The following is a 13133-nucleotide window of genomic DNA, read 5'->3' on the forward strand; positions in this document are numbered from 1 at the left end:
TAATGCATGATCTCGACTAAGTCCCCGGAACGCGGTAAAAAAGTATTCTACACAACTGACAACGTAGACTTTCGTCCATAAATTAATTTTTCCGCCAGCTAATTCTGGAAACCTCGCTCGGCCAAGTGCATTTTGAAGCGTAAAGCAGCGTCCGTTTACGAGGTAAAAATGTAACTCTTCGATATCGAGAGATTACGACGAGACGTCGCGTCGTGCGAAAAGTGTATGCTATTGCGAGAAGGAAAAGAGAAAGACTCGAATTTTCGAGTCGATCCAATGATCATCTTGTTCTCTTCCCTTCTCACGCGTGCGTGTCGGAAAATAAACGTCAGTGGCGTAGACGCAGTAGAAATAAATTTTGACGACTGTTACTTAGGGGATATGTCGAGAGTATACGTAGAGATACTTGGAAAAAAAAACAGAAAAAGCACGAACATAAAAAGCAAGTGCTAATTGTATAATGCAGTCCAGTACGTGTATGCCTACTTCCAGTAATGCCAATCAGGTCGAGATGTCACGACGGCGCGAGTACGAGTATGCAGAGACATTGGCCTTCCTTCTGAGTACATACATATGCACGAGCACATCATATATATAAGTGTATACGATTGTAGGCTTGTGCGGGACGTCATACATCAATGAGCCACAATGCCGAATCCCATTCTAAGTGGCGTGAAACGGATGTAACATGATCCACGCGTGAGCGTTTCGGTGAATGAATGAAAATAATTATTAGCTGTCGAGAGAAATTAATTTATGGACACGATACATAAGTCACGTAGCATGCGGCGTGATTCTTATTAAGATATTAATGAACGAGCGACTCAACGAGAGATAAATAAAAAGAAAAAGAACGTTGAGACAATGTCAATGAAAACATATGATAACTGCGATTTGCGAACGTGCACTCGAAGCACTTAAAGCGAATTTTATTCGTTGTGCGCCGATTATATCTTACGCATTCCGTCATATTTCTTTCATTTACGTTGGACGATGATAATTATATCGTTTGCTCGAGATTTTTGATCCATAAGACGGATCAAATTTCCTAATACCGTTTTTGCGACTAACTTATCCTAAAATTCGTTTCGCAATTTTATATCGGCATTTGGCGATTACAATGACAAGTTACAATGATACGTTGGCGCTTTTACCTGTTCTGAGCGATTTTTCTCAGCGTATCCGGACTTCGTATGAGCTTGTCCAAAGTTTGTGTGAGATTGGCAAAGGTCGGCCGATGTGTGCGCTCTTTCTGCCAGCAATCGAGCATCAGCTGATAGATCGCTTCCGGACAGTCCATCGGCGCTGGAAGCCTGTAGCCCTTCTCGATCGATTTTATCACATCTTGATTCGACCAGTTCCAGTACGGCCTCTCGCCGTACGACATCACCTCCCAGCATACGATACCCATGCTCCAAACGTCGGAAGCGCTCGTGAATTTACGGAACGCTATCGCCTCCGGTGCCGTCCACCGTACCGGGATTTTGCCGCCCTGAATACAAACGATAGATTAATTAGGCGAGAAATTATACATATGTTCGAGTCTCGTATACGCCACTAGCTTCTATAAATTTTGACTCCACAACTTGAATCTGTCGCTCACCCTGGTCGTGTAAGCTCCCTCTGTGGCACTCTCGATCTCTCTACTGAGTCCGAAATCGGCGATCTTGCAAACCAAGGCGGCGTTGACTAAAACGTTCCTCGCGGCAAGATCACGATGCACGTAGTTCATCTCCGCGAGGTACTGCATACCGCTAGCGATGCCGCGCAGCATGCCCACCAGCTGGAGCACTTGGAACTTGCCGTCGTTCGCGCGCAGGAAGGTGTCCAAGCTACCGTTCTCCATGAACTCCGTGATGATCATCACCGGATTGCTTTTCGTCACTACGCCTTGTAGAAATATCACGTTGGGGTGCTCGAACTGACCCATTATCGACGCCTCTGTCAAAAAATCATTACGGGCCTTGTCTGCGGAGCCCGGCTTCAGGGTCTTTATGGCCACGTCTATCTCTGTCCGTCCGTCGGGAGGCAATTTTAGCTTCCCTCGGCACACATCGCCGAACTCTCCACCACCTGTGATCATAAAAAAATTGTCAAGAGTATAATCGAGAGTTACTAAAACTACCGTATTTGATAACCGCTGGATAATATCATATGATAATGTACAGAACCGCACCTATGATGGCTTCTATCGTGATATATCCGGCATCTATTTCCCTGGCGAATTCGCGTACCGCCTGATTCGGGTCCTCATAGGTGTGAGGATCCACGTAACTCCTTGCACCTGCACCGCCTGTGCCGCCTGCGCCCGCCGCGGCGACCCCCACTGCAGGTGTGAACAGCGGCGTGGTCACTGCAACGTCACGAAAACAGAGTTCATTATATTAACACGAGGGCCGGTGATGCGAAATTTTGACAGAACTCTAGACCGCGCGTCCCAACATTCGCTCTATCGCACGGCCAACCGTGTCAAATCCCGCAAAAAAGAAACACTCACACATTCTCTCTCGTCAGCGAGTTTAAAATTTTCAAAAAACAAGACACAACCAAGAAAGCCAAACGCAGGTGGATTCTAAAATATATCTCCTCTTTTTTTTCTCAGTCCCACTTTAGTTGAAAGAGTCATTTTTTTTTACTTGTATATGTGTTTATCTAGCTTAGAATCTGGTCTGTTTAATGTCGAACGGCGGTGTCTATGTGCGCTAAGAAAAATTCGCGCATAGCCAATCCACATGCCAAAATGCACAATTTCTTGCATGCCATTACTTCAAGATCATTGCGATACATCCCAAAAATCCAGCGATTCTTTTACACCGCTCGTCCCGGATGTTTCAGACGATTCAAATAGTTTTCTCTCTCGTCGGCGCCTCTCGTCTCCAATCTTCTTTATTCAAACCAATTTAGTTTCTATTTGAGCCGTCTGGGAACATCCAAGTATTTTGCATATATCGTGGTAAGAAGAAAAGCGATCGCGAAGCACGATCGCCTGGAGTAAAATAAAAGATAAGATTAAAAAAATTAGATGCGAAAACATGATGCAATTGCCTGCGAAACACGGGGCCGCGGCATGCTTTTATTTTATATATACCTCCGAACTTTTCATCCATGTCGCATATCTAGGACAGTGAAGAAAGAACAGAACATAGCGTAGCGTAACTAAAGCTAAACTATAACAATCGTGGAAAACTCAGAGTGTATACGAGTGTCGGTGCGTACGGTTATGCCTTCAATATATTGTACGGACGTATCCGGCGTTTTTTTTTCCTTCGGACGCGAGAAATTTGGGCCGGAGATTATTTTTGGAAACAAAGGACTTACGCGAGGACTTGCTCTTGTTGTTGGTATGGGTTGTCACAATCGGTGAACTGTCCATTTTGCAGTGCACTGTGAACAACACAACAACCAACACACTAATTGACAAACAGCAAAACAAAAAGAAGCTGCGGGTGATGAATTCTTTTTTTAATGACGCAAAGCGAGAAATGGCACAGATATATCTTGCTTCGATCACTGATGAAATAATTATGAAAGTATGTATAATCGGATTTAAGTAAAAATTATTTCCGGTATTAGAAAATCAACGCGCCGATTAAAAAGATACGCTCCTTCAAGCGTATCTCTATTTTCCTTTTATCTTTTATATTTTTTCTGATATGTTTCGCGAATCAAATCCAGATACATATAAAAAGCACGTACGTTATTAACATCGACACACTGACAAATACGCATGCAATTGAAACGCGGAACAGTGCAACACAACAAACACACGCAAGCACAATGCGCACATACGCGGGCACGCGTAATGTGTATCTAAGAAAATTAGGTGTCGTGCAAAATTGTTACGCGGGCGCGCGCACGTGTGTTTGTTGGTGCATGTGCGTACGTGTGATGTGTGTATATGTGTGTATATGCAAAAGCGTAAAGTCTGACTTAATTGAGAGTGTAATGCATGTACAGGGGTTGCAAAAATAATCTACACAAAATTGAGTTCCTAAAAAACAAAACTTGAGGTGTTTGGAGAAGACTTACTGTAGGTCACAACTAGTCCTGTAGTAGCAGGCGATTGTGTACATTGTTTCATTGGATTTTTTCATGGATTTTTCATGGAGGCAGGTTCGATAGATTAGGGGAATCGCACATGAAAAGAAAGAATCGAAAGAATTTGGTTAGAATAATCGCACTCAGGCAATGGGCCAGATCGGTGTGAATTTTGGCTGGAAAGCGATCGTTTCTCTTTAAGTCCCTGTCGCGGACGTATTTCAGAGCCCGACTGCTTTATCTTCGCTCATTTTCTCTATGGTGTTAACGTTCAGCTATCTCTCTTTCTCTCACTCTCATCCGTAAAAAAATCTCTACTGAAGGGGGGGGGTGTTTAACGTATTATGGGTCTGTTTGTATATGGGGTATAGTTTCGACACTTGCTGGATCTAAGGGGGGGCCAGTGAATTCAAAGTTAGTCACAAGACACGAGGGCGTAATGAAACAACTATGAAAGTGACAAGGTTGTAAGGGCGGGGGTAATAGCGATAATAAATCTTTAGACAGAGAAATTTCGAGCAAAATGCAAACGTACCTTCGCCGTTTCTGTATTCCAGGGTGTCACAGTCGCTCGGCTGCTTCTTGTTGCATTCATCCGAGGCCCTGCTGCAACGAAATCCCACGATATCAGCCAAATTGAACAAAGCGATTGGAAAGAAGCAACTTTTCGCGCGTTGGTACGCGATAACTCGCGATATTTGAGGTATTTCTAATATTGAAAATGATTCAATTACCTTCTAAGGATCAGAACGGTCATGATAATAATAATCACGAGGAGTACAACCACAGCAACAATCGCCCCTGCGATTATCCTAACTTGCATGTTGTCGTCCTCGCCGACGTAGTCTGCGTGAAACGTTTGTGTTAGAGGCGCGGTACAAGGGAGATTGCGAAATATGAATCTAAATGCCGCTGAACGCGCTTACCTAGGCCCATGGCGTGGGGTGTCTTTTTAAATATCACCGGCGTGTACTCGCCCCAGCCGCGGGTGGTCTTAGCGCGAACCTGTATCGCGTAATCCGTGGAAGGCTTGAGACCTTTGAACGTGGCGGACAGCTCGGACGTTTGAATGACGGTTGCATTAGTGGCGTCGTCGTAGCGCGGGTAACACTTCACTGTACCAGATATCGAGACAATTATTAATCCTTCCGCCTCCACCGCGCGATCGAGTGACAATTTAGAGTTGATTTCGCCGTAGAATGGCGTAGCAACGCAATGTTGCTACACGGCTCTCTTTAGCTTTACCTTCGTATCGTTCGACAAGATCGTTGTCTCCGCCGGTCCCGATGTCCGGCGCGTCCCAACTGATGCTGAGCTCCGAGCTCTTGACACTCGTGATCCTGACGTTGCTCACGAGACTCGGCACGCTCGCCTCCGTCGTGACGGTGATGTCCACGTATTCCGATTTGCCGACCAACGACGATACGCCGTTCTCGGCGAACACTTGGAAGCGATAAGTAGTCACCGCGTTCAGGCCGGTTATCGTGATCTTCGTGTCGTTGAAGATCTCCTGTCGCAAAATCGAAGCGAATCCGTGCGTCAACTTTTCGATCGAGAAATAATTCAACTATCGCGCAATTTGTATACATCGCGTATAATATACGGCTTTGAAGAAAACTCACGGTATTGGGAATGTATTTGACGCCCATGCTGCAGGAATCGCAGTCCACTCTGTAAGTCGTGTCGGATCTGCCACCCTGCATATGCGGCGCGTTCCAGGAAAGGATCACTGTAGACTGATCGACAAAGTTGACGGTCAGGTTTTGCGGCGCCGAAGGTGGTTCTGCAAGAAATATATTCTTGAAGATTTTCGCGGAACTCCGTCCTCCAAATTCTCTCCATCCCGCATCTCTCCCGCTTACGCGAAACTTTTCATTTAACGCAATATATCGCAACCCACAAACATTACATCGAACAGTTAATATAACACAAGTATACGTTGCAGAATTTAATATTTTAATGGAGATTCTAATCTTTTCGACGTTCTTTGAAATTCCTAGATCTTGTGATTATTTGGACAATTACCTTTCTAAAATTGAAAATAACGATGAGTGTTCTATAGAAAGAATTTCTAAGTTTAGTTCGGTCAATACTCACGGGTGCAAGGCATCTTTTTGGGATCCTTTTCCGCCCGATAATAGCCCGGATCGCAACGACACTCCGTGAAGCCGTAATCGGAGGCTTTGCTGTGTTCCGGGCATGGCTCGCAAGCTTGAGAACCCGCCTCGTGTTTAAACTTGCCTATCGGACACTCCTTGCATTCTTGCTTGTCCACGTCAGCTTGGTAGCCGGGCTTGCAGTGGCATCCGCCCGTTGGGAGGTACCATTTGCCGTCTCCCTTGCAGAGGAAAGTCGGCTGGGCGATTTTGACGGCATTCGGGACGCAAGTGCCGCGCGTTTGCTCGATAAGCGCAACCTCGCGACCGGTCGGCGTGGCTAGGAAATGGGCGAAGTTCACCGAGACCTCGGGGCAGCTGATGTAGTATACTTTGATGGCTAGGATCGATATACAGGCGCCCTGGTCACGAAAAGCGAAGTAGACGCCCTTCTTCGTCACCGGGATCGACTTCACCTCGGTGTTTATCACCACCTCGGTGTTCGTGTTGAACCTACCCTCGCCCGCGGCTATCCGACCTGCAAATATGTCAAATTAGCATGAAAAACCGCCCTAAATATTGAGATTGATCGACGAGTTTACGTCGAGAACAGATGTATGAAAAATATAGAATCTAATTATGCAAAGTTTTAATTTTCCACCTTTTAAAATGTTCTTAGAAGCTATTCTTAATATCTCTTTTAAGGAATGCAAGCTTTTAGATTTGTTATCCTCGAAATAACATCATTATCCTATTTCCGAGGTGAATCCTTTAATTGCCATTGCTTTGTTGCATCATCGCTCACCAATAAGTTTGTAACTGTCCGGCTCCCACGGGGGTGGCTCCTTGGTGGCGGCGTCGAACTCGTAGTAGAGTAGACTGAAGGTCTCCTTACAGCTGAGAGCGTTCCCGGGAAACAGCGAACAGTCGCGAGTCGTGAAATTGATTTCTATGTACATGCGGTTCGCCGGGCCCCTCTCTATGAACGGCGTCCACAGCCAATTGTTTACGTTGGTGTACGCTACGTCGCACACAACATAACTCCGCCAATTGATACCCTTGTCGAAATTCGTAAACGACTCTTCTACCCACTGTGGAACAGATTACAAAGAAAGAAAGTGACATTAACATGTGTTTCAGAGGAATTCTTTCTTTTTTCTATATCTAGTTCTAGTTCTCTCTTAGCTGAAGTTAATGAGACCGGGGCGTGGACAGTGGTCGAAAACGGAAATCCTTTGAAAGTATTGATGAAAGCGATCGCATTTCGTGCAGGAAGGCATCCGACACTTAAAATCTGCGATGTTAACCCAATTCTACGTGTTACCACCAACCGCGACGAAAGCGAGAAAGCACCACCCGCTGTCGTCATTGTCGTCGTCGGCCGACATTGGCCGTAGAATCCTCCCTCGGTAAATGACGAGGCGGAGAGGCCAGGTCGTCGACTTGCGACAAACAGACCGCAAGGAATTACCGGCGCGCGTTACCATTAGTTTTATTGCCCCCCTCGGCTCTCGGGCTCGTCCCAAGAGCGACCGCAAAAAGTTCCGACCAGGGCAAGAAGGATCCATCGTCGTCGTCCTCGCCGTCACCGGAACCCCCCCCCCTCTCTCTCTCTCTCTCTCTCTCTCTCCCTCTCTTTCCTTTTCTCTTCCCTTCGTTCTCTCTTACTCTTCTCTCCCCCGCCATCGCCACAGTCGCTCTCCTCTCCTCGCCGATCTTTTTTTACGCGCCTCTCCGCTCCCGCGTATTTCATACTCGGACCAAGAAAGACTCGGCAGGTAAGGAGTGACAAAAAACGGTAGACCGAGGTAGAGCTCGTGAGCCTCTTATCCAAAAGATTTCCTCGCGGACGTGTTTCCGGCAGGCGGGCTGCAATAAATTCAGCCGCGTCGGCTACCCGGTTGCAAAAGGGAGATTATTACGGGGACTATGACGAGGTCAAAAAAATTTCATTAAAGCGCTGCCGGCGAAAAAAAGCTTTTTCAGCGGTCCGTGCGCGCCCGAAAGTACCGGCAGCCCGGGAACCACGGAGGTGCAGTCCCGCAATTCGCCGTCGTCCGCGCATCGAATTACGATCCGGTACCCTTCGCACGGCCTCCGATCGCAATTAATAGTTTTTAGCGAGGTTTGCGAAACTGGATTCGTGCCGCTTTTAAAGTAAGCACACGGTGCGCTCTTTTGCGATAGAATATATACTCTCGCTCGCAGGTGTAATTGGGTTAATGGATATCACACATCGCTTTATACACGGATATGAGAATGAAAATTCGGGATCTATTGCGCGTCCTCTTTTATCCCGCTTTATTAGGACAGTTATTTTCCCTATTTTCCTACCAATCGATATCGTCACGTTTCGCCTCGGGGATTATTAAATAGAGAAATGAGAAAAACACACCACTATCTCCGCCACGTATTTCGACGCCTTCGCTCTGAAGTTCTTTATCGTCCGGGAAATTTCATTAGGACGGTAAAATTCATCTTCCCTTTCGGCCGCTTCGTGGCCGTGTCTATGCCTGCTGCTTTCATCCTCGCTGCAAGCCGTGAAGAAAAGACGCGAGGAGAGACGCGGCGTCGTTAACGCCGCGCGGCATTTAATTGGATCGCGCCGAGAGTCGTCCTCGTTTTAATGCGCCGCGTCGATTTTTCGGCGAGACGGATTTTCCACTGGCGTGACCGTCCCGTGAAATTGCTCGTCGAAATTGAGAAAAAAGGCGATTAGCCACCACATTATAATCTCATTGCAATCCCACGGTATCGTTTCCGTGAGCCCTGCGTGCACAGGCAGCATAAAACATATATTCTTCTCGTTTTGACTTTAAAGCCAGAAGAGGAGAGATCGCCTCTTATTTGAGATTTACATCCCAAGCAAGATTTGTAATGTAGAAAAAGTTATAATAGATCTCGTAATTTGTCTTTGAGAATTTTTCTCAATACTTTTAGTAAATTGTATTATCAACTTTCCATGCGGAGTAAAGATTGAAAACATATAACATAATGCTATGGCTTAATGTGGAAATATCATTGGGTGTTTAGCAGAGTATATAGCATATAGTCTCTTTCTTAAACGTACAGTTACCCAATTCCATTAAGTTATCGCACAATCGACCGACGATCGCTCGATGCGACGAAAACTATGCCGTGGTCAGCGTCTTTGCGGTCAAGTATCGATCGCGTCGCCCTCGCCTCGCCGTCTCGCAGCAGGTAGACGTGTCTCGCTATTTTCCGCATTGGCGGCGAAAGCACGAAGCGAGAGAGCGGAGAGAGCCGGCACGTGCAAACCACCAACTCGGTTTTTCTCCAGCCCTCGTCTTCTAGAGGGTAGCGACGCCACCGTCCGGATGATGAATCGCAAAATTGTATTAAAGCGTGACATTCCATTTGTACTATTTCTCGCACGTATATATCCTCTCATCGAGGTAAAAGCTTCCCGAGTCTCTATTTTGTGCACCGTAAGCCTTTGTTGTAGGATAATAAGCAAATATCCTCGTCCCCGGGCTGACTTTTATTACTCTAACTAGCTATTTGACCTGGTTTATTTTTCACGGTTAGGCATCTGTAATTTGCTCGAAAAAAGCAACGCTGACAAAAGGCAGCACACTTTGGGAGCCATATGGTTGACGTGGTCGAAACTACCTGCGAGCTACCCTCTATGGTGCTATCCTAAAAAGAAAGCATTTGCCGCCCATGGCTCCTTCTCGCAGATCAAATCGTGGCAAGTAAATAAATACGAGTCGATGGCGATGGTGAGTCTCAGAAGTAAAGTCAATAATAAGCTCAGAATGTGTGTGCGCGCGCGCGCGCCATCGAGATGAGCAGAAAAAGAGGAGACCTAGAGATAGACGTGGGATACTGCCACCCTCGCGGATGGAGAGTTGCCCCTACGCCAGTAATATCGCCACCATAATCGCAATTCCGACGGCGTAGCCGGATAGGGAGGTTAGCGAGAGTCTGTAGGAAGACTTCCACGAGCAGGAAGGGGAACGTTACGAACTTTTAGTCCGAGGGGTTCGCGAATCTTAATATATATTGAGCTCTCTCGCGCTAGGGGAGAGGGGATTGGGATTAACCCTCACCCTCGGGTTGCATCGACAGGCACGTAGGGCTCTCTCCTCTCCGTCGAGGTACGTGCATCCGGCACTACGGACCGCTCTCGCGACGGACACGTACCGCATCCAGACGCGATCGAACTTTCCCCCGTTCTCCTTACCATCACTTAGCCGACACCTTCGGGAGAATCGAACGCTAATTGTGTTCATGATAAAATTACGAGGAATAAAAGATCGTTATTGGAGAGGTTTAAAAACCTGTACTTAATATTAATTAAAATTAATACTTTCAATATCGCGGTATTAGATATATATGAGAAAGAGAGAGAGAGGGGGGGAGTGTGTGTGCATGTGATGTGAACAATACTATTGTAGTTGGAATTCTAAAGACACGAGTAATTTCGGTAGATAAGTAGAGGAGCGTCTATAGAAGCAGTATAGTGAGCACTTCGTCAATTATCCTCTCGTAGGAAGTTCATTACTTCGAGCACGGTCCGACTCGTGAAATGGTCGTCGCTTTAAATACAATGGCACTGATATCGTCCGCGATATAATATAGCGCCCGGACGAGGGTAGTTCGTCGATTACGGGCGAACAAGTGCACATATGTGTATCCCCGGGCAGGGTGGGCGGCCATCCCTCGGACACAGGGGTGGTTACGCCACGCGCCAATCGAAAACTTTATGTAACCGTTTATTCCGCGCACCCCAAAGCCGATATAACCGTATTTCGGGGCGAAAGATTGGCAGGAAGGCCGTTTAAGGAACATTTCCACGGCTCCTCGGTACTTAACCGAGATTCCTCTTTCTCTTTCTCGTATATGTACGTAAACGGGTGCGAATATATATGTACGCGTGTATGTACGCATGCGAGGGGAGAAAAGATCGTCGGTAAAATAAGGAGCCCGGGGGTGTGAGAGAAGGTGTCGGGTGAGAATTTATTTCTGGATTATTCGAGCCAAAGGGAAATGCTTGTGGGGTGCGGATCTCCTTTCCAGAAAAGGACAAATCGTTCTCCTTCGCGGGATCGAAACGCTGTTGGGAGAAGCAATTTCCAGCCGCGAGATTTACGACGCAAAGATCGACTCCTCGTTTCTTACGGAGGGATCGCAAAATTCGGCTATGCCAATATCCGATGACCTAACCCGATGTTTCTATTTGCCGCGCCGCACGGGCTTGAATTGTATCGGGGATGATACAATGTCTTCGTAAAGAAAAAGAAGTTCCTGCCTAACGACAAAAAAAATTATCCTCCTCATATACACCAAATATTTCTCAGGTAATATAATCGAAGAAGACATCATCCTAGCGACTATACTTGATTTATTATGTACATACATTAAACGACATATTATGTATGCTCTTTCGAGAATTCGTAATCATTCATCAAAGAATCACATTTTGATGTTTACAGGAAGAATCTGCTTCACGCTATGACACGACATTATGATACTTACAATTAATTACCGCCGCCTATATCGCCTTCATTAAGCTTCCCGACGTGCCGGGAATATCTTCCTAGGATTCAAGATTATTTTAAAGAAACAGGTTTTCGAGCGTGCTCGTCTTTTTTGTCGAAATCCATCGTCGATAAGCTGCTCGCTACTTGTCGGCGCGTCCGACGACGGCTCGTGTATCTTATGATAACCACCCATCCGTAATGAGCTTAACCGTCGTCGTAATATTTCGAATTAGCGCGGTGCACGTCGTCAGCGTCGCGTGTCAGGGGGGGGCTGAACGCCCCTGACGAGACAGCGCACGTCACGCGGTAACAAGAAGGGCCGTATACGGGGGCCACGTGGACTGAATCAGACAAGCTTGAATTTCCCCGCGAGTCTCCCCGCTCGAGAATCTTTCGGAGATTGAAGCGGCTGCACGATAGTTCAAACCCAATTATCGGCCACACAGATATGAAGAAGATAAAAAAAATATGTTCTTAAAAAGAACATTTTATATGGACAATATGTGGCGCGCTGAAAAGTAGAGCAACAAATTTCAATTTTCCTCGTAATTATAAAGTCTTTCCATATATGAGATACACAAATACAGTTCATATTTTTGTTTTCCAATATATGATCCATTTCCATACATTTTACCTAAATAAATATATTTTTTATCATCGTCTTGAGTATATTGATTCTATTACAATGTAGTACTTTTTTGTAATCCTCCATCTCGCGCGATTGCTAGTCACTGTCTAAAATTCTTGGAATGGGAATACTGCCACTCCAGTGAGATTTCACTCTTTTGGAGTGAGATCTCACTCCAAAAAGAGTGAAATCTTACTCCAAAAGAGTGAAATCTCACTGGAGTGGCAGTATTCCCACTCCAAGAAATTTAGAGAGCAGAGTTAATATACCTAATCGTACCGCGTAGTCAATACAATTTTTCCTATCGCTTCGCAAAAGGGTCCGCCCTCGCGCAACTCGGCGTAGTTCTATGCTAATTCGCACATTCACCCCGGTTAGTAGACGGAGGAGAGGCGTCAGCTTTATAAAATCGTCACGAATTAGCCGGAGGGTCCGCGCGCTCGTCGGGGGTTGGGTTTAATATCGAAGGACTCGGTCGAGCGGCGGACTCTCGACACACGCCCCTGGACCTGTCAGTTTGACGTATCGCAGTCGCAGGAATCCATTATATAGTCAATTACTCCACGTGATAGGGAACGCGGCGCGCAACGGACCGCCGCTCTCTCTCTCTCTCTCTCTCTCTCTCTCTCTCTCTCTCTCTCTCTCTCTCTCTCTCTCTCTCTCTCTCTCGACACCCTCCTGTGCATTCACGCCGAGGCTGCGTCGCACATACATGTGCATATATAAATTCGTTCCACGCGCGCGAAACACGTCGGTCAAAGTGGAGAATGCGACCCGGACGCACCCGCTTCGTCGCATCGCGGATGATTATCGCCGAACGGGATCTAGTCCTGATGATTTCAGTTAAAGGCGCGTATCGCTCGC

General features: G+C 46.4%; 1 protein-coding gene across 18 annotated transcripts in view; it reads right to left on the reverse strand.

Annotated features, from left to right (window-relative positions):
- Window positions 1-13133, reverse strand: part of Eph (Eph receptor tyrosine kinase) — a 100551-nt gene that overhangs the window by 10130 nt on the left and 77288 nt on the right. For 4 of the 18 annotated variants that reach the window (XM_077412923.1, XM_077412915.1, XM_077412933.1 and 1 more), the window contains exons 4-15: window positions 6940-7225; window positions 6136-6672; window positions 5661-5821; window positions 5284-5548; window positions 4965-5153; window positions 4773-4884; window positions 4574-4644; window positions 4030-4047; window positions 3319-3384; window positions 2177-2353; window positions 1604-2073; window positions 1155-1492 (exon numbers count right to left, since the gene is read on the reverse strand). In XM_077412923.1, the coding sequence (XP_077269049.1) occupies window positions 1155-1492; window positions 1604-2073; window positions 2177-2353; window positions 3319-3384; window positions 4030-4047; window positions 4574-4644; window positions 4773-4884; window positions 4965-5153; window positions 5284-5548; window positions 5661-5821; window positions 6136-6672; window positions 6940-7225 (2690 nt within the window). The remainder of the gene's footprint in view (window positions 1-1154; window positions 1493-1603; window positions 2074-2176; window positions 2354-3318; window positions 3385-4029; window positions 4048-4573; window positions 4645-4772; window positions 4885-4964; window positions 5154-5283; window positions 5549-5660; window positions 5822-6135; window positions 6673-6939; window positions 7226-13133) is intronic. The other 14 variants (XM_077412932.1, XM_077412927.1, XM_077412917.1 and 11 more) reach the window with 13 other exon arrangements.

Source organism: Temnothorax americanus, unplaced genomic scaffold, assembly GCF_048541705.1.
Source record: "Temnothorax americanus isolate GAGA-0224 unplaced genomic scaffold, ASM4854170v1 Scaffold31, whole genome shotgun sequence".
Lineage (NCBI taxonomy): Eukaryota > Metazoa > Arthropoda > Insecta > Hymenoptera > Formicidae > Temnothorax > Temnothorax americanus.